Genomic DNA, 22,787 nt, shown 5'->3' on the forward strand with positions numbered 1-22,787 from the left:
GAAGGATTGTTAGGCAAGTTATACACGACGAAGCGACTTCCCGCACCAAGGGTAGAGAAACTAAAATAGAATGGACCAAAGTAACAAGAAACAACCTTACCTCAGTGTGAACTGATCTTCTGTTGAATTTTTAGCCACAGATACAAGGAAAGTCAAAATGTCACCTTGCTTGACAGTCTTTGGCGCATACTGGATGGCAATATTATTATCCAGTCTCATTTCATTTAAGGAAGGGACAGCATGTGTCTGGTAAAGGAAAACACTTCCAATCCTCTGCAAGGGAGGTCCCGACTCATCAATGTCATTGTGCCCTGGTCGGATCCCATTACTTTTCCTTACATCCTCCTTGGTGCATTCCCCTTTCTCATCTCCTTGTTGTATGGCATAGTACAGCTCCACAGGGCTCCCTGCAGACTGATCCATTGGTTTCTTACGGCCAGCAACAATGGTGGGGGGGTTGAACCAGCCTGGCAGGAGCTCCAGCTCTGCCACACACAACCCCAGGTCCCCTTTCAGCCGGCAACTGCCTCTGACTTCCCGCGGCTCTCGGAAGGGGTGTCTCTCGGAAGGCGAACCCCCGCAGGCAGGGCAGCCGTTCCGTGGTGCTATAGTCATCCCAGTCCCGGCCCACGATGTAGAACAGGACCTGGACTTTGGGCTTGCTCAGGTAAATGCGGGTGCTCATTATGTAGGCCTTAAGTTTCCAATTAAAGGAGAACTTGCTAGCAGATCCAAATGGATTTGAAGACAACATTAAGTCCTGGGGCACTACTTGTTCAATGGAAAAAGGTCCATAGCTGGCATTTAACACGGGTGGCCTCTTGGATTTGTAGATCAGAAAGGATTCCACTCGGGACTGCAAGCTAGAATTCCTCATAATATCCTGGTTGGCTTCCTTAAGAAAGAAGGAAACATCCGCATTGTGGATACGATAGGTCACGGGCAAGTAAGTTGGCAGTAAAGAAAATCTCTGTATACTCTCCAGGATCCCTCGACTCTCAGTCACTGTTGAAAGGAAAGGAGAGTGTGAAAGATCAGATCTACAAGTCATACTGAGATATCACCTTGCTGGCTTTACTGAGGGGATTGACAGTGCTGTAGCTGATATTAGTGGCAATAGCAAGCATCATCAATCCAGGCAGAACTATCCTAGGCAGATGATGATTCAGCTAGTTAGCTTGGAAAACAACAGGTTACACTATGTTCTACATGGCAGCTAGATTTAAAAGCAGTAGCTTGTGTAGGTTTACCCACACCAAAGGTCACATTCTTCACTTTCGGTACACATTTATCATCGGAGAGCAGAATCGCCCAGTCGGCACCTGCAACGCAAGATGCGCACAGGCACGTTAGAAAAGGAACGCGATCACTACAGCACGCTGCGCCCACACAGGGAACTAACACAACGATGTTACGCCAAATGCTGTGCGTGGAACACCTCGAGTCCACGCTGACCTCCTCAGCACTCTCAAGCAATATATGGACTCTGAGTGGTTTCCTGCACTAGGCAGAATTTCACTTTAAAATAGTTAGAACAGTAACCATTTGCACAGAAGCTCCTTCCCACACTGGTAATAGAGGATTTCAAAAGGAGCTTTATTTGCATCCAATCTGTGGTCCCTTCGATGTCACATCAACTATGAAAAGAGAGTTTTTCTGTAAATAACTATCAGGATTCACGCCATTGTTGTCCCCTAACCCTACATTGTTCCTTAATGCAACTGCATTATCCCCGAGCTGTACATCACTGCACGCTGAAAGAACATTTTCAATGACAGCGAGCCTCCCCCACTGCAAGAGATCTATTTTCAATGTGCTATCGAGCAATTACCTGAGGCAGGCTCTCATATTAAAGAATAAGCTCTCAATCCTTTCTAGGAACTGTCAGTTCCCAAGGAGAAAAGACTGGTAAAAAATACAGACACAAATACAATCCCACCTTTCCTGTCTGAACAACTGATCTTCGTGCCTAAGTCTTCACACCCTAATTGTGAAAGAAATTGCATTTTTTTTCCACAGCAAACTCACATTCTTACCCTTATTCAGAAAAGGGACAAAAGGTTACCAAAAATGGCATTCAGAGACGACCCAGTTCTCCAAGCTCCAGTCCACAAATGGTTTATTAGACCTTCTTTTTTGTTTGGCATCTGACCTAAACATTTATTTACTGATCAAGTGCTGTGGTGGCCTAAACCGACAGCAGCTACTCCTGACCACCAATCCACCGTTTATCTACTGCAATTCACAGCAAAAACTGGGAACAGGAGAGAAGAGGCAAGGTCTCCAGGCAGTAACGTAAAGCGAAACAGCAAACTGGGAAACTGGAGCAAAGAACTTTCTATATGGAAAAATAAAGAGAAAAAAAAAAAAAGAAAACACACCAAAAAAAACGAACAACAACCCCAGAGCCACCAAGAAACCCCAGACAAGAGCAGCATCATTCAGCTGTGACACAGAAGGCACAAACCTCAGAATGGAAGAGGCCGAAGGGATTGCAGGGAAGAGTTTCACAGTTTTGGAAATCTTTCCCTCTGCCTTGAAAAGCTTAAATTCCTCCTCCAATAAGCAATTAAAATAAAACCTTAATTACTTTAAAAGTTTAATTAATGTCAACTCTTAAATGCCACCTGAAATTAGAACTAGATTCCATCTGAAGAACTGGGCAAGTGCCCTCAAGAGCAATACAACGCTGAGGTTCTGTGGTCCTTGGAGGTGGAAAACTCAGTCTAGATCATGCGGGAATTTAGAAGAAGTCACAGCCACAGCTCTTCTGCTTGTTCTTAATAGAGAGTGAACTGCAGACCCTTTGCATGCAGAAACACTCTTATTTTAGCCTTGGTCTTTTCAGCATTCAGCCCCACTCTCTCTCCAGATTTTCACTGAGAGCAGATGAAGTTTTTAAAGACCTTTTTCTAGATAATCCCCCAGCAAAGACTTCTAACAACTCCAACTAGCTCTGCTAGCACTTGGAGTTGCAGGGATGCATCTCTCCTACCCAGCCCTGAGGCTAAAGCTGTTCTGCTGTTGTACTCCTCAGATCACCCAGCCCATAACAGTGTCCCTCCATCTAATGTCCCATTTATGAATTCCACACTCATTTCATACTCCTCCCAACAGCTTGGCAAAGCCCCATTAAACACAGTGAGGCGCCAAGGAGGCAACTTCGAGAGCGGAAAAACGCTCAGGGTATTGAATTTTTTATTTCCCTTCTCTTCATTGCAGCTCACCCCTTGCATTCCACATGGAGAAGTACATTATTTCTATATTAAAACTAACAGAGTGTTTCACCTCATCATTTTTTAATCATTTATTTTAGTGCTTAATTATCTGAGGGATTAAAAATGTTCCCTCTGTATTCCCCACCTCCACAGGACTATGTTCCTCAGAGTTTCCAAACCAATGACTCTTCGGAACACAAAAGCATCACAAATGGAAAAAAAAAAAAAAAAATCCAGGTGGTGAACTGCCCATGAAGGAAAGGAAACGACCTCACCAGGTAGAGCAGGGTCCAGGAATTACTACATTTTTGGGTAATGGCAAAGCGATCAGCTCACTATTGCACTTCCCCCTGCCGTCAAGCTGTGGATACGGACTGAATGTGAAGTTATGCTGGAGCTGACAGCAGCTTTCCAAACAGCCAAAGGCCAAAAATCCAAACAATTTTACACTTTTATCTGGAGAGTTATAATCAGCACAAACAGGAAAAAAAATTCTCAAAAACTACAGAGCTCTGCAGTACAATCTGGAGTTCGACCATGGAAGTTTATTAAGGATTCTGAGGGACAGGAAATGAAAACCACAACCAACCATCAGTGTCCTTAATTGCAACCATTTTCTTCAAAATCATGCATCTTTTTATAGAGGCAGAACTGCAGAAGATGACAATTTCATGTGTTATCGGGTGAGACCCAGCATAAAGCGGAAATTTAAAGATTTCAGTCATATCATCTACCCTAAATATTGCATCATACCTACACCATGATCATCCAAATTCCACAGGAATGACCCACCCGATAGAGTTGGGCAAGAATCACACAGGGAATCTCTCAGTTTAAATCTGCCAAACAAAAAGTTTGGGTAACAACTTCAAGACCAAAAAAAAACCCACCCAAAAAACCCCAACCAACAGTTAAATTCGGGAACTGCAACTTCTGTTTGCTGTACCGCGGTATCTGCAGGCCTGTCTCCAAGGGGAACACGGCAGCAGGACCATCCCGTGAGCAGCACAGTGCGTTAACCAGCCTCACTCCCTTTTGCACGGCCGTACAGCGGAGTACGTCATACTCTGCACCGAGAGGGAAAACAGTGGTCCCAGGTAAAAACAGACCCCGAGGGGTTTAACCTATCCATCTAAGGAGAGATTCCGACGACCCATGAGACGTACTTAACTGATTAGCTGTGGCAAGCTGCAAGATCGGTTCACCTTAAGCCGAAACTTTACAGAGTCAAAGGCAATCCTTCTGTGGGGGCAGAGCAAGCGATGCCCACAACGCCCCCCGACACTGCTGGCCCTCGACTGCAGTTAACTTCACTGCAAGGTCCGCTGAAGACAATCTACTGCAGCTTCAGGGTGGCGTTACAGAATTCTGGAATCAGGAGACAATCCCAACAGGCTGAAGCAAAGCAATGAAATCTAATTTTGATGATGTGCTTATGCCAGAAGCTATTATTTCTCAATCCCCTCTAACGACGTCTGTATTTGACCTCTCATGCTGTGAACGGTGTGCGGAGGGTTTCGATCAGTGGCCACCTGGGAAGAGATGCTGTAGTACAGTGGGCTTGTTTCCTCTCTCTTTAGTAAACCTTCCCCTGACTGACACTGTTTAAAACATACTTGTCACTGATGGAAGAAGCGAATTCTCTGCAGGTCAGTGAATCTGAAAAATCCGAGGAGAAGGCAGCATATTCCATCTCCTCCCGCACAGCCAAAGCTTGCGCGTACGATATAACCCAGGTCATGACATTGCAAACATACTGCATTTACCTCCCAAAGGTTCACCCTGCTTTCTCCATTAGGCTATGAGCTTTGCACTGCAATCCGGCTACAAAACTTTACATCTTTATGTCTTTAACATCATGAGGCAGCAGGTACCAGTCAATGACAAACACACCCCTCACAGCTCACTCGTACTGCCACATTACTGACTGCGGCTCAGGAAAGCTGAAGCAATCTGCCAGGCCACTAGCCTCATCCTCTTTTGCCAGATCCTGGGGACTTCACAGCCCTAACAGTTACTTTATGTTTACAGCTGTTCAATCCACAATCATCCACCATTCATGAGAAATAAAACACTCTTCCAATCAATTACATAATGCTACTATTTTTACATAAAAGAATAAATTGCCCTTTTCCTATAGATTGAAGGGAACAACTTCTTAGGAAAATTGCCTTACCAGCCGCAACCTCGGACTGGTAACGCAAGAGATGAAGTTTGTTGCTGTATCTTAAGGACTGAGATAAGTGGTTCTTTTCAGTCTGGCCAGAAATGTTAACTTCTTGGTTAGTTTCAGCTGTTCTCCTTGAATCTTCCAAACACTTCCGCTCTCCTAGGTTTGTTATGCTTTGGAAATCGTTATGCTTTTGGTAATTGAATAAATATGAAGTTCCTTTCTTGCCCTTGCTTTAGCCCAGACACAGCCAAGTCAACCCCACTGCTGCAGTAATGGGTCAGCACAGCAAACCCCAAAATTCATTTCCTTAGGAGATAATTTTTCAACTGTATCTTGACCTTAAAGACACAAGTAGGAATTCACTACAGGCCACTAACCAGGTCACGTACTTTTAAATATTCAATAACGCATGATATGCATCTTTTCAGTCTTAAAATACCTTTGAAAGTCTGGCTTACTGTTCTACAGGGCCGGGAATCATTATTAGTATTCTTTAAAAACAAAGGCAGTTTATTTTGTAATTAAATATTTTGCCTGTTTCAAAACATATTTTACAGGTACATGGCATATTACAGTATCTTTAAAGTTCTCGCTGTTCTTCACGAAGTAAGGCAGCCTGCCATTCTCCCACCTTTCTCACAAGAATAATAGCCAGAAGGGTTAAGACAATTGAAATTATCATTTTATAGCTCCATAATATTTTGTCCCTATCCAGGCAAACTCCAAAGAGCACAGGCTCCTGAACTCACCAAGTATTCATGTAACTAAGTCTTCAGAAAATACTTTGATAATGCAAATCCCCGAAGTCTTATTCAGAAACCAATTTCACCTTCTGCAATCATCCTCCTTTTCTTCCTTCTCATACCTATTTCAAAGTGGCGTCTAGGGAAGCTGACACTGATACAGATGCTAGAGTGTTTGACACTCCAGAAACACTGAGAAATAGATAAGCTAGAACTCTGATTTTTTCCTGCCTGACAAAGTCTCCAATGTTTTTTTGGCCCTTCTTTTGGAATTTGTTCTGTCAATTTTGAGCCAGTTGCATTTCTCCTTGCAGATTCTAAAGGTCACATTAAAATCTGCCTCAGCTGAATACCTTGTTTTCTTGAAGCCTGACTAGAAATTGGAATGTTATACCTGGGTGTCACAGTCCAGGTCCTCCTCCAAGGATGCCACGAGATGTGGAGACTGGCTATTTAATTGCAGGAACATTCCTCCTGGAAAACATGGAGGATGTTTGAAATTCAGCAGCAATAAAGACTGCAGGTGAGCTGCACAAGAAACACAGAGCGCTCAGGATAATTGCAGGGTAGGGGAAAATAATCTCAGAAACTGAAAAAACCCTGCTACTTGGGCATGAGTAGTTTTGCATTCTAGTCCCACTGAGAAGCTTCCAGCAAAAGATTTCAGAAGCACTGGTAAAACTTACAATGGGAAGCTCAGAAACAATAATCCTACATTTAAACCAACTTGGAGAGATGCTTTCTGCCAAGCACGGCTCACACTGGGGAATGAGCACAAACTGAAGTCCCTGTCACAGCGAGCTCTTAGAGGCTGCTTCTCTGAGCGTTCACAACTGCGATCGTCCTGCGTGTCTCAGTGCATATCTGCACTGGTGAACCCACAGGCACGTTTGAAACGGTTTCATTCATTTTTAGTGCCTACATTTGTATGTAGTTCAGAGCAAATCCTACTGGATACAACCTATTATGTTGTCTATCTTGTCTGTACCAAATGGATCCCAAAACTGAGTAATTGACTGATGTTTCCCATCTTTTAATCTGTTATTTACAAGCAGTGATGAAGTTCTCTAACTAAATGTCTACTGAACAAAAGGTATCTACTAGGTAGAACAAGACAGACGGCCAGGTTTGTCTGCACACAGAAAACCAGCAGAAAGGCATTACCCAGTTTAAGTTGCATTTGGAATAGACACTGGCCACTGCATGTTATTCAGCTGGGCTAGTTCATAGAACTGATGCCACAGTACAGTATAATCTACTCAAAATACTCAATGAATAACCAATTTTTCAGCGGCTCAGCTAAACTGATCAAAACCCAACTCTCTCAGGTCAATCCAAAGTGAAATTCCTTTTTTCACCCTATCACTACAAAAGGGAAGGGTAAAAAAAAAAAAAAAAAAAAAAGGATTCTACTACCCTCTAAAAGTTAAGACAAAAATTAAAGCCTCCAACCTTTCTTCTCAAACTCCATCTCACATTTTGAATATTACTTTCACAGGAAAGCTATTCTGTCTATTTTAATCACAGAATGGTTTGGGTGGGAAGGGACCTAAAAGCATGCCCAGCACCACCCCCTGCTATGGGCAGGGACGCCTTCCATAGACCAGGTTGCTCCAAGCCTCATCCAGCCTGGCCTTGGACACTTCCAGGGATGGGGCATCCACAGCTCCTCTGGGCAACCTGTCCCAGTGACATCCCACCCTCTCCGGGTAGAATTCCTTCCTGATATCTAATCTAAAGCTCCTTGCTTTCAATTTAAACCCGTTACCCCTTGTCCTGTCACTACAGGCCCTTGTAAAGTGCCGCCCCCCTCCTCCCCTCAGCTTTCTTGTAGCCCCCCCAGGCACTGGAAGTGGCTCTAAGGTCTCCCCGGAGCCTTCCCTTCTCCAGGCTGAACATCCCAACTCTCCCAGCCTGTCCCCATGGCAGAGGGGCTCCAGCCCTCAGAGCACCTCCATGTCCTTCTGCTGTTGGGGGCCCCAGAGCTGGAGGCAGAACTGCAGGGGGGGTTCCCCCAGAGCAGAAGGGGAGAATCCCCTCCCTTGCCCTGCTGGCCACGCTGCTCTGGATCCAGTCCAGGTTATAGCTGGCTTTCTAGGGTGCCAGCACACACTGCCAGCTCTAATATTTCTAATAAAGGCAGGTCATTTAAAGCTTGACATTAGGCATTCACAAGGAAACATTCCCGAACATACTAGCTGCTTCTCATTGTCCTGTCTGGATAATAACCAAATCACTGGATAAATGGAATAAATAGTTGAGCAAATATTTCTCTGCTTGGTTACCATGATCCACAAATCACTACCAACTGCTGTGCTATTACATAACAAGGATAAGGATTAAACCTGTATTTGGAAGACAACAAATACCTAATTAAGACCAAACAGAAAAGTACTGATTACTTAATCTAATTTATGTTACTACTTCTTGTTTTGCAAATTAAGCCAAGCTTCCTAAGCATGCAGCCTACAAGTACTTCAGACCTCTTTCCTGGTCCCTGAAAAATGGTTTGAGTTGTTCAAACAAATCACAGAATGTACAGACATTTACTGCCTGGCACTTTAGGAAATATCCAGGAATAAATTATCCAAGACTAACCACTGAAAGGAAATGAAAGCAAAAGCATTAAAATGACACATTGAAAACGTTCTCCCAAATTACATATGGTTCACAGAGGTCCCACATATAAAATTTAAGACGCAAGGACTTTAAATTGTAGAAATAGCAGGTAGCATTACAGAGACTACCATCATTCCAAGTGAAGAACTTCTCATATCTTAAGCAATTTTGATACCTGCAAAAGGAAGACAGATCAGATTCACTGGTAATATCTTGGGAGGAGATACCTGTAATAGATGAAGAACTTCATACACTGTACAGGAGTAGGGGAAGCGTTCCCCATCAACAGCCCAGCAGATAAAGAGCACACAGCGTCCCATGAGAACCTGCAGCGCAAACAGGTCTGCTAAGTAAGTTACATAGCTCGACCTTTCAGGTTGGCATTCTGCCTCTGCTGCGTATGCATGTAGCTCCTTCCTCTGCACAAAAGAACTAAATTCCATCCATTTGTTAGTGCAATACAAGTTTAAAAGGAAATACTTCATACCAGGAGCAGCTTGGTGTTCTTACAGACATTTTTCTGCCTGTTGCTTCCTTAAATCACCTAAAATCCACTATTACCTTGTACTGTGAGCACACCAGGACCTACCGGCTAATTCTGAAGAGGAGCTGGACACTGTGCAAGGAAGCACTGTGATTACCAACACCTCCACTCCCCTCCGAGCACGGAACAGACAACCCTGATGTTGGGAGAAGTCTCAGGTTGTCTTCATTGTAACTTCAAGTACTGATCCTGCCAGGATGTTTCACCTTATTTACATTTAAGAGGATGCACAACCATAACACGCGCTTAATTTCAGTTCTGCTTACTGAAATGAGCACTCAGCAGAGCACCACGAGATACCTGCTTCGGAACATCGAAATTCCATAGGCTGAATCACTGAAGGCAGCAATATATCACCTTTTTTCCTAGATACAAAAATAGTCAACTCCCACACTTTTTCATGCAGAAACATCCCTCAGGGCTTATGCCCTCTGGTTTCTTTCCATCTCTTTAAAGGTCAGAGTCTGACATTTCGACAATGTTAGAATCGCTGTCTTCCTTTCTGCGCGCTGCTGCCCACTTTAGCGCCATTCCTGGCCAGTCACAGGGCCCAAGGCAACAAACCACTTCTCCCTGAGACTGGGGCTGGTAACTGCGCTGGGAGACTGGTCAGAAGTAAGTCAAGGTGGCTCAGCTGAAGCAGTGCTACATGGAAAAGGATTATGCATAAACCCAACCATCCACAGGAAACATGAAATTAAAATAGAACATGCACCCTTTTTCTCCACACTTCGGTTGATAAGACACCCAAAAGATGAAGTCCCTCTCATTCACAGACCAGAGTAGATCAGCTCTTTTCTACAGTAGCAAATAGCGTGTTACCAGTTAGGACACATCAATTGAAGTCATTAAAATTCTCCTCTCTCCACTAAACCACGGCCAAACAATAAAACCCCAACTTACTTTCCAGCCAGAATATGCAGCTTTCACGTAACACAGCCCTTCCGAAGCTCTGTAGCTGGGGAGAGCGGCAGGGAGCACAGGCTGCTCCTGACCCTAAGTGAGGTCTGTGGGGGAAACCCTGTGTTTAAAAAGGAGCCACACCAGGGGATGGTCTGCCTAATCACATGACTCAGCAAAACCCTAAGGCTGCTCTAGGTTAAATTAGTTTGCGAGAGCCTTCTGTAAGCTTTTGTGCTCTTATGGTACTCGATACCGTGCGCTCTAGCGATGCTTTTCCCCACAACTACCCCCCCTCCCCAGCGGGTCAGCAGAAAACCTCCTGTGGAGAAAGAAGAAGTAAAGACCAAAAATTCTCACACTTGCTATGAGGAAAAGGAACTACACTACAGCTCATGATGAAGTAACAGTTCTCCAAGTCTTTGAAGGGAACAAGCTCTCTGAAGAATGGTTTCAGGTGTACCTCACTAAACCCCACACCAAGTGCTAAAATAACAATGATTTTCAGCTGGCTCTACCATGATTTCACCAGAAAACCAGTCAGAAAAGAAAAAAAAATTGTGGTCCCTTTGGTATTCGCTAAAGCTCTGCTACGAGTTGTAGAGATCCTCAGCTTCATCAGCACTGCTGGAAGAGCCCTGTAAGGCACTGCAGCTCAGATATTGGACCACTGGGGTTCTAATACTGCCCAATGCCTATTAATTCTGGAGTGACAGACAATTAAAAGGCTACAGTAAGTAGTGGAGAAGTATTTATGTTGCCTGTGAAGTTAATTTCTGAGGTTCACCAATAAGGCAAATGTCAGAGGTTCTTCTGTTCAGTGAGCACTGCAGATTTGCTGAGCATGAGCTGTGCATGTACATATATACACACAAACACCCTCATCATAAATGTGCCAAGTAAAACAGAATTAAATCACTCTCCAAACTATCATTTTGCACAAGAGAAGAAATCCAAATCTGTTGGTATTGTTCTGCCTTAGGTACATGAGGAGCAGCCTGCTTTTTTGAAGCAAAGTACAGCTGCTTTGATTGGGTCGGTTCTGAAGTTGCATGTCCAGCCTCGGACTGAGGGAGAGGAGACTTCAGTGCCATTCAGTGCTGTGCAGCTTGGCTGTGGTTAAACTGATTCCAAGGAAATCAAGAGTGAATCCACTCACTCAGTAAGGCTTACTCAGCACAAGTGAAGACCAAAATCAGAGAAGCAGGACATTGGAGATGACAGTGCTCAAGGATCATACTCAGAGTCTATTTCTAAACTGGTTTTATAATTCATGTCCTGATTTAAGTGCAGCTCCAAACAATGGAATTTTTCTAGGAATACTCACACGTTGGAGCTTTGTATCTCAAGAGAATGTAAGAAATGTAATCTCAGTCAAATCAAATCTACAATCTTTTTAATCTCAAACATAAAACTATGGCCAAATGCGTCCCAGATCCAGAAACAAACACCTACTCCTTGCTTCAGCCTTCACTGGGTGGCCTTTACCGTCAGCGTTCTGCATTCACAAGAGTCAGTGAACTAAAAATAAACAATATCTGAAGACAAAGAATCTAATCAAAGTTACAAACTATAGGGGCTTTGTCTCATCCCAGTGTCTCTTGACCAAAACACAGCTCAATTCACATCATGCTTCAAGTACCTAATGATTCTCAGTCTTTTGTAGTGCAGCTCAATTAGCTCATCATTGTACTGTGGTGAGATTAAGTAAAGTTGTTCTCCTGTGCTCAACGGCCTGTGTGACAGTTTAGCCTCTGCCAGTTTCCAGTGTGCAGGTACTCCCCCCGCATGCCTTACTGATAAAAGCCAGAGGGTGACCTTTCAAATAGGTTTCCTTCATGACAATGTTGCAATAATCCGTTGACATCGCATGTTTTCATGCCAACATTAAACACAAACAAGATTTCTATAAATAAAGGAAAATGCAATAAAAATCAAGCTATGCATTCCTATGCCCCAGTGAAACCTTCATACTAATGAGAACAGAGCAATACAAGGTACATTTCTGTTTACACCTCTCCTACCTAAAGGTCACACAGAACCTACTCAAAAATCCACCACAATACCTACTAAACAGAGGCATGGACAGGATCCTCCCAAGAGCAGCAGAACACTTCCTCATGCACAGCACACATTCCTCAATTGAAATGAAAAGAACTAAAGGAGGTAAATGTATCACAATTAGCTGAAAGAGTAAGAAATGTCTCCTTACATTACCTTAATATTCTTCTGAAAACTTCATATTGCTCAATTCAGCATGAAATTTCAGAGGGGCTGTTGGAATTTCGACCTTTCCTGACTGTTGCTTTCCTGATGCAGGCGTGAGCATTAACTGGGAACTACTCCCGTTCACATGAATAATGTCCGTTTTCAAGTTTTGGCTGCAATTTAACACCTAATTTGAATTACTGTCTGTGAAAAGGGCAGATTCAGCACATCTCATTTCTGTGCTCACCTACTCAGGAGGCACCAGGCAATGTAATTTATACAGCACACAATGGTTTGTGCATAGAGAACCGCACTGAGTGGCTTTTACTAGGGTTGCTATAGCTTGACATCTGAACACTCAGTACAGCAGAAGAATTTTATTGTCTGGGGCACGTTGCTCACTGACACAGGTGCTCCTACAGAAGAATTTCCAGCGACCATTATCTTCTCAAACAGGAAGCACAAGAAGTGATCGTGCAAGAAAAGACCTAAGACACTTGTCTTAGTCTGAGATTTGAGGGAGTAGGGCTACAGGTTAAACATGGAAAGCTAAATTCAAAGTCCAGCTGAAGTAGGACATGGACCTGACAGTGTGGAACTTCACTGACATAACCTGATACTGGGAGGTCCTGCTCACATGTATAATGTAACGTAAGGATACCTGCGAAGAAGAATTAAAGGCAGGACTTGGAGGTCCTAACAGAAATGTCCCAAGAAACAACAGGATGAGGAAAAAGCTTAACTGAGGTCTCTTTCGTGCCTGTTTAAGTTAATAATAAAGGGACACCACAATGAAAGAGACACCTTGGGTTAAGGCATGGTGTATGGCAACTGTACATACATACATAATTTGTATATAATGGTACATTCAGAACATTTCCAAACACATATAGTCACTGAACCAAGAGAAACTTCCAGTTTTAGAAAGGAGTAGTTAAACCCAGAAGCTAACCTAGTTTCCAAACCTCATACATAGAAGCACCTCTACAGTGGTAGATTGAGCGCTGAAATGGCCAGCTACAGCCCGCTGTAATGATCCAACAAGTCAAGCCACTCCTGAATGCTGGTAAACACAACCCTGGGTGGGAAACTCGCCGTGACTGCTTGAAACAGGCCAAAGCACTGTTAGCTGTGGAGAGTGCTTAGGAAGTTCGAGTCCCTGTCACAGCTTCTGCTGTTTGTAGCATTCTGCCGTGGAAACCAAGGCTAATTAGCAAAGAAAGCAAGAGCCAGGGCATACTTAAAGGTATACATGTAGATAAATACACTTTCTACATGCAGGAAAAGCTCAAGAGATGAAAAGGGTAAACCCACCACAAGCCAGCAGGCAGTGGCAGTCTGCCAAAGGTGCTCTGCCTTCAGTACCACCTGCTAGGTACAGTCTTCCCACGTGAATGGGAATGAATTTCAGCCGTGAATGTAGCACAGGGAGACTTTAAAGGAGGTTACAGAAAACATTTTCGTGACAAACATCCACAGTTCTATGCTCTGAACCATCGTTCATGTTATGTTTGGTTTCACTGTACCATTCTGACTTTAACAGTACCGTGGAAAATAAAGGAATGTGGTTCTCAAGTTGATAAAATAACCAAAATGCCAGCACCTACCTACTAAGCCTTATAACTGAGCTGTAATGAATTTTACGTAGTGCTGTGTAACTTAAATGGGGCAAGTGGCACTGGAAAGATACCTGAGAGGGAACAGTTTTAACACTTCAGTTTTCCAAAGGAGGGATAAAAATCACATCTAGTTGACTCACACAGTTGTTACTCCTGACAGCATTCCATTTAAGCCAAGAAGATTACTTGGGAGTGCATTTGGCACAGAAATAAGCTGCACAAATAAGCCCTGAAAAGTAAAGGTGATAGTATTTAGAAAGCTTTTCTTCATGCAGCGTCTAGCTAAAACCGCGTACCGCATTCCTGTGAAGAAGGGATTTACTCTAACGTGATACAAAAGCCTGGGGGGTCTGAAATATCTAATATCCACTTTTTAAAATACTTTATAATGATCAGGATTTGGGCATAAAAGTGAGAAAATAAAGTCTCCATTTTTTGCTTGTCTTCTCTATTTCATTAACATTACCTCATCTGGATTTCAACTGGAAAAGAAATTAAAAATGAAATTAGGTCAACAAAATCAAAGAAATACTTTTAGATACCCTAACTTGCTGTCAAACTTTTTAAATTACTTAAGAAGAAACAGTGGAAGGTTCTGTATTTACTCATGAACGAGCAAATTAAAACAAACAAACAAAAAAAACCCCCACAAAATCTACAAAAATACTTTTCACAATGTTTTGAGAAAGAAGTACCCTCAGCTGCCTTCAAAACAAGGTATTAGACAAGATTTTTAGCTGGTAGTCACCCATCGCTACAGCCACACTTTCTGAAAACAAGAGTTTGTACCTGAAAACATGTCACAACATGGAAATCCTTGGCAAGCAGAAGGTCTGCAGCACCTGTGGGTGGGTTCTGAGGAGAGGTAAACCCAGGAGGATGAAGGATGCCGTGCAGCCCCAGGCGAGACCAGCACGCTCCGCACTGCCTGGTGCTGAAGAGCAGCTCTAGCTCTTACTCTCTTCTCCAGGCCACTGCCATGGTACATCCCTGGGTGGGATTAACCCATTGTAACCAAGGGAGCATGGAAAATATTTTGTATTTTTAAAAATACTACTGGATACTAAAGCCCTGACCTGGTAGATGTTTGCTTACATTTTAGAGCATATTGCTACATGGATACTGTCTGCAATAGGCATTTATTACCATAATGTTTTTAACCGAGACTGCGTTCTGCTGGATTGCCATGTAAAACCCCCAGTTCAGGGAGATGCAAAAGCATGCCACTGAGGATGATGATTAACATCATGGCTTTCTTGTTGACACAAGTCAGGATAGAAGGATTCTGAAAAATCTTTGAGCTTTCTGTATGTTTCTTGTATTAAAAGTATGTGGCTACAAGTGCTGACAGAAACCAGCAATTTCACTTCACAGGCATTTGTGTCATTACCTTATCTGGGTCTGCTATGCTATAGGACCTTCATATTATCTAAAGATTTCAAAAAAAAGCTTGATGAAACCCAATTTTATGCAACCAAGTCTGGTTTTGACATATGCAGTCAAAAAAAACGGTCTGATCCAAATCTCCATGCAGCCAATTAAAAGGGCTGAAAAGGACTTCATCATGTTCCCACCAGCTTGTCTACATTTTGTGCTGTGATACAAGCCAAAACAACAACCGATCGTCACAAGGGAATTCTCCACATTCAGTGGTTTACAGAGAAGTTCCATGGTGCCAAATTGTGGCATCAGTAACAATCACACAGCTCCGCTGATCCAGGAGTAAGAAAGCCAATCCCAGTAACTGCTATGGCAGGCATACTCTGGGCTCTACTGGGATATGTGACTAAAGGCTTTGTGTTCCATTGGCTAAGGAGGACCTGTGCCTTACTGCCAGGAGGCTCATTTCGTACCAGCAGAAAATTCAAATGTTGGGATCAGGTAATCAACTGACTTACCCATACCTCACCTTTCCCAGCCCACACACAAAATTAAACCCAAAATCTTCCCATTGACACTGTCTGTTAATGTATTGAGAAGTTCCATTCCTGCAGTTCATGAACAGAATACAGTTGGCTTTAGTCAGCTCTCCTCTTCTTTATAAGCCTGATGCTTGTACAACCTGGCAGCTTTTTAAGTCAATCATATAAATGTCTTAATACCCTGCATTGATCTGGAATCAACACAGTTGCCAACACATGGATAAAAAGCATCTGGAGAATTTGTTGGTTGTTATTTCAAGCTGTTTATTTTTCCTTGAGGATTCCTATAAACACTCAGAACTATCATGCCTGCATTAATACTGCTCTCCTACCCCTCTGGGTACAGTAACACTGTACATTAAAGGTGCTTTAGAAAATTGTTTGCGAGTTGATATTGCACTGGGATTACTCTGTACGGTCTGCAGCTTTGCACTAAATAAACCCTGGAAACCTGCCTGCTGTGAAGCTGGCCGTTTGAACTCTTCAGTCCGGCCTTTGGAACGCAGTTAAGAATAAAAATAAAGCACTGATATTTACCAAGTTACATTTTAAATCTTGGATTTGGCAGACCTGTGATTAATAAAGACTCAAGGAGCATTAGTAATGCTGTGCTTACAGACCAGCGCTGGAAAACCATGCTTCACAGCCTAGTGCAAGAGTGCATTGTGAGCTGTTCGTGTTGCCCACATGGTGACAGAGATCTCAGTTTTTATCACTGTGGTGCAGTCTGACAAAGAATTCTGAAAAAAGCTACCACAAAGAAAGAGAGCAAAATGAAATGCGAGCACCAGGGCAAGTGGGAGAAAGAGCATCTGAAAACTCCCTGCTGGACACCTTTGATCTAGGAGGAAACCATCAGCCTCTATCATACAAGTTAAGTTTAGTCATGCAATAAGAAAAATCCTATTAAAAGGAAGAGATCCTGTTGCCATCAGGAAAAACAGGAGCAAAGGTGGGAGCAAGAACAAATCAAAATATCCAGACCAGCCCTAATGCCATTACTCCCACTGAAAACAATCTCACGCTGAAATGTGGCTATAGGGAAAACCTGCACTCATTTTTTCAAGACAAATCTCAAGATAAATCAGCACAGGCATAAAGCAAGCTACATCTTGTACCAAGTATCGAGTACTACACAGACTTAAATAAACGCAAATTTACAGCTCTGCTGATGGGTATTTAAGCAAATAAAATTACCACTAGCGACCTGACTGAGCAAAGCCTTCGGTTCCCCTTGGTCAAGCAAGCAGTCAGCACCACGTCCTAAATCCAAGCCCCTTGTTTCAAAAGACGTGCACTCATCCACCCACACCAGGTTCGTCCAAGCTGCAGCTGTGAAATCACCAACTGGATAAGGGGAGCTTTGTGTTTCTACTGAAGACCCTTTAAAAACCAACAGATTGATTTCAAACCTTAGTAAAGTACAGATACTGCCCAGTAGAAGTAACCACGTCTAGCTGAGAGCAGGAAACTTTCTCGGGCAGCGCAGAACTGACAACATACAGTTTACTTAAGACATTGCTCTGTTTTAAGTAAATTATTTCAGCGCTGCTTCCAGAATTTCAGGAGGAGAGCAGCTGCTTATTGCTCATGCAAGCCAGCACCTCCAGGTATCTTAGAACAAAGTTCTAATTCAACTGAAGCAGAAAGAATTGAAGTTGCACGTTTAGTCTTTCATTGGACTCCAATGGTAAGAGATCTTTCTGTCTCATTACTTTGTAATCAACTACTGGTACGTTCTGTAGCACCACCATGAGATACCGGGATTACCCCAACAGTCACCTTCTCAACTCCCTTACATCTGCACACCACAGACAGAAGACATGGTCCAGAGGGACGTGAGCTCCTGTGACAAGTCACTGAGACTTAAATGTCATTCCTGAGTCCAAACACATAGAAAATACCAATTTAATTGCAAGACTCCTAAGGGAATCTAATTGCAAAATTCCCAATCCTAAAGGGTTTTACTAAAATAGCTTTTCACAGGTTTTCTTAGAAACGTTAATCTTTTGCCCTTAGAAATGGTAAAACTTCACCTGAATTGGGTTTAAAAAAAAAGAGAAAACAACAAAAGTTGAATTGGTCTAACACATACTGATCTACTGTAATCTGCAAAAGCAAATATCATTGCCATTATTGATGATAGTATTTTTAAAACCATGTGCAGTTGGGAACACATCAAATGCCTTCTGTATTTGGAATTAACACAATACAGAACTCAAATTAACAGCTATACAAAATCTGAAATAGAACATCTTTATTACCAGTTCCGGCTAGTACCACATAACCTAGGATACAATCGTGTCACACATTTTGCAAACCACACAACTGCAATCTATAAATTATGATGGTCAAAAGCCAGGAGAAGCACACAGTTGGCAGGAACATCAGAGGTCATACTGTCTGCTCCGGATCATGGTGCAGCACAGCTGACTGCATTCAGCTCAGAACTGCCCAACTCATCCGGCCCAGTCCCTTCAGAAAAACACAACCAAAGACATCTTTTCACATGCTTTTAAAGCAACTTACTTTTTAGCTACTCCTGCTCCTTCTGAATGACTCTGCTAGTTTTTCCCAGTGCAATTCTTATAGTTTTAAGTAATTAATTTAATAAACTCCCCATTCAGTTTACTATGGAAGTGCCCTACTTCTTGGCACTGGAATCTGCTGACTGCATCTTTGGAACTATCCTGAATAATTCTTAAACTCCTATAATAATGGTGTCCCCAGCCAAACCAATTTGAAACCTAAAGCCTTTCTCAAGACAACAGCAGTTTGTTGTTTTGCAGCACACTCTCCCCAAAGTGAGAAGCATACTTACCGCGAACAAACTGATACAGCCAAGTCACTGGCTGGACAAGGCAAAACACTTTTGAAAAAGGCAGCAAAAGGTTTAATTCAAAAGTATTGGGGTGTTTTGGCTGGGGCATCAATTTTTCAAATTTCCCCAGCAAAGCAGAAGCTCAGAATACAACACCCAATTTCAGAAAGGCCCTGCTGTTTTACCAGAACCCCAGTAGATTGACTCAAGGGCAAATATGCTGGAAAACGAGTTCAAGATCTTAACATAAGCAGATGCTTGGCGAAGCTGAAATCACAGACTAGTCACAATTTAGGGGATGACACTTATCTCCTACCAGATACAAAAGTAGGTATGCAGGATGATGATGGGTGGCACCATGGCCAGCTGGCAGACACCCACCCAGCCACTCTCTCACTTCCCCTCCTCAACAGGATGAGGGAGAGAAGATGAAAAAGCCCATGGATTGGGATAGAGACAGGGAAGTCACTTATTTTATTTTACTTTTCCATGCACAGCTCCACACATTCATTTATTCAGGCAAGTTTCTGTGTTTCTACTTTTCCCCTTCATAACCTCTAACATCACACAGTGAATATTCAGCTACTCAATCGGGGGACTGAGGGAAACATTTAAAACCAAAATTAATATAACGAACTTATGTCACCCCTATTTTCTTCCAAAAAGCCAATCATACTGCTCGTAAGAGTGTAGAGTAATTTCTAACTGCAAAAGCATAGGAAAAGAGAAATGAAAAAAAGCAGTTTTGCAGTATTCACAGGTACACATCAAAGGAAACAACTCACACAATTAATATTTGTGTTTGGCTTCTGTGTACTGCTTCAATACTGCATTTTTTGCCTGAGCCTTATAATCTTGCAAAAGAGACCATAGATTTGCAGTGAGGTTCACTCCATCGCAACTACATATTATAATAACATGCGTTGAAGGAGACCAGGTAAAGCCCAAGTGCTTTAGATTAAATAAGAAAAAGATGTGGCAGGCACTGGAATAGCTTTTAAATCTTAGAGATCACTTCACCAGCTATGTCTCAGTATGGAAAAAATCTCCTTTCACACAAAGGTACTCCAAAAGCAAAGCCTGTTTATTGCAAAAACAACGTACAGCTCTTCTTTAATCAAGCATCGGTTAGCTCTGGCTCAGCACTTCTTTCCTCAGGAGGGAAAAATTGGAACTGGAGTTAGAAGAAAACTCTAGTTTTATCATTCTTTCATAACCTCGGAAGAAATAGCTGCCAAGAGAAAGTTTTCCCCAATTTTGTCATAATATGCTTTGCATTGTTAGAGTGGCTCAAAACCACCACTGGAATTAAGAAATGAGCCTGAAGTGAAAGCCTCAGTGACTGAAGCTGAGCAAGTGAAACCCGCTACACGTGTGGGCTGCACACAGAACCCACCCGTATAACCCTACCGTCGTATGACACGGCTTGTGCTTTTAGAGACACACTGGCCTCTCACTGAACATTTGTGGAGGGAGAGGAGGAGATACCCATATTTATGCAAGACCTATATGAAAGATGCGATACACAGGCCATCCTGATTCGTCCCACCCAAGCTTACTTGGGTGTCGTGCAGCTTTTATTACATGCACCAGAGACACAAGCATGACCTAACTGCAGACAAAGAGCCAATTCAGGGAAGCAGCAGAAGGTAAGGTATTAGGGTCAAGCTCCAGAGTTTTTGTTGACTTTACCAGCAGTAGAGCATTCCACTATTCCACTAAAAGCTCTCTTAGGTGAGCCTCAGAAGGAAACAAATACCTGGAGTAAACATCTGTACTGTATAATACCTACAGACCTTTTTTGTAGGTATCTTACACATTGTTTCTTGTCTACACAGACCAGAAATCAGCTCAGTAACTGAACTGTATCATCTTTGTACTCTTATAACACTCCTTATCTGAGGATGTTGAAGGCATTATAATAAATATTGCTGCTCAAAAAAAAATTGCAGAAAAATAAATAACAAGGAGTCAAACTAACAACCGATTTTCGTTGCCCTTCTTGAATTGCTTCTTCCACTCAAACCCTCCAAAAAACCAACCCACCCCACAGAGAACCCCAATTGCAGGTCTAATGTTTCAGTCTGTACTTTCAGGCTTCAGAGTCAGTATGTTTCATAACTAGTCTCCTGTCTCAGAAAGAAGGAATTGCAATAACTTGCGCAGAAATATTAAGGATTCTTATTTGTCTTTAGATATAAACCTTGGAGATTCAAACTAGTTCAGGGTTTCCTCCACAACCACAGAAATGTGAAGTTTTTTTAATACATGAAAGTGGGATTCAGACCTAAATCCGTAACTTCTCAAAAGCACCAAATACCGTGAGACTGATTATTCTAACGCAGCAATTCTTCAAATGTAGAGTATAACCATGCTTTCAATCCTACCTATCAGTATTACTGCCCAAAATTTCCCAGGCTTAGAGAACAGGATATTCCTGACGGTATTTGGTAACACGGGAAGAAATGCCGTGCTCATCCATGAATGATCACAGCTGTTAGAAGGGATTTTCTGTTTAAGAAGGAAGTGTGCATGAGGGAGGACCTGAATCTGCTCCACAGAGATCCACATCCCAAATAATATTGCACAGCAGAGGTAACACTTTCAGATCAAGCACCCTTCTTCAGAGGGCCTTAAAGGAGGAAAAATCTGGAGAAAAGCTGTCCCAAAGCGGAAGGAGAACAAATGGTGGGAGCGAGACATTCTTCACAGTCTCATAGGGAAATGTGATTTGGAGCTGTCCCAACTCTGCCAGAAGCAATAAACTCATGAACTAACGGCTTCAGCATCTCCTGTAGCAGCTTTCCAGTGGCTGAAGTTTCACAGGTATTGGTACCAACATGAGGTGGATGGAAGCCAGTTCAGGTTTACCTGCCTGTGCTGCAACCGTGCCTCCCATTGTTATTTCTGTGTATCACAACCCATACTAGCAACAACAGTGAACACTGGAGTATTCCACACAGATCAGAGAAAGGAGTATCATCTGCTAGTTTATTATGAGTACTTTTTCTTATTTGTTTTGGGGTGGTGGTTTTTTTTCCTCATAACCCTCTTCCTAATATACCTGGAGCTACCAGAAAAGAATCACTGGCAAATTTCTCCACATTTAAATGCACATACATGGAAACAAAAAACATATCTATTAAAAACAACAACTTTAAAAGTGCTTGCCACATCCCCTTCATGATTAAAAGGTATTCTTCATGAAGAAATATGCCATGTATTTGTTTATATTAATGTTAACTTGCTAACTAATGATAAACGTATGATAATTTATTCTAAGTGGAATGAAGTGTGCCCTAAAGACAGTCTGTGCAGATGAAAGCCTCTGCTCACACAGGTTGAGAGCATGTACATTAATAACCATGTCTCTCGACTGCAGTGAAAATGATTGCATGAGCGATACATTAGGGCAGATCAGGATGGAAGAACACAAAGTATCACAGAGTTATCTAAAACCCTGTGCAAGCCCTGAAAGTCTGCCACGCTACCACTTCCCATGTTTCAAGGCCTACAAATGCAAAACATAATTATTTCTCCCCCTCTTATCAAACATCCTTTGCAACTTAGAACGACACGCTTTTTAAAAGCTTTATACCTTCAAGGTTTCGTGCGGTGCAGAAGGTCAATCCTCTTCCCTTGCACATGGCGATGAGGACTCCACAGGGGGGTGAGTGGCCATGACTGACTGGTCCTTACCTCACACAGCCATGAGTGAACACATCTGCTCCTGTTCATCTCTCAAATGCTGTTATTTGTATTCTGGAAATACTTGTTGCCACTCTGACAAGGATGGCACTGTGAAAACACAGTCACTGTCTGTATATCTTACTTGACACTGCGTACGGCTCAATACATTCCTCCTCAAGTTCTTTTCTCTTGTATTAAGGGAAGGAGGCTTATGCCATGAGGTTTGGGATGTCTCCCAGACTCATGCACGAGGAGCAAAACACAACTAGAAAATTTCCTTCATTCTTAGTAAAATTCCAGGACATTCTCACCCACCCATCGGAACCCTTC

At 42.6% G+C, this 22,787-nt stretch overlaps 1 protein-coding gene across 1 annotated transcript in view; it reads right to left on the minus strand.

Moving 5' to 3' along the window:
* Positions 1-22,787, minus strand: part of LOC104512253 (transmembrane protein 132D-like) — a gene marked incomplete at both ends in the record, with an annotated part of 116,412 nt that overhangs the window by 78,342 nt on the left and 15,283 nt on the right. The window contains 2 exon segments of the mRNA XM_010155172.1: positions 101-540; positions 542-1,005. Coding sequence (XP_010153474.1) covers positions 101-540; positions 542-1,005 — 904 coding nt within the window.

The sequence above is a fragment of the Eurypyga helias genome, unplaced genomic scaffold, assembly GCF_000690775.1.
Source record: "Eurypyga helias isolate BGI_N326 unplaced genomic scaffold, ASM69077v1 scaffold567, whole genome shotgun sequence".
Taxonomy (NCBI): Eukaryota; Metazoa; Chordata; class Aves; order Eurypygiformes; family Eurypygidae; genus Eurypyga; species Eurypyga helias.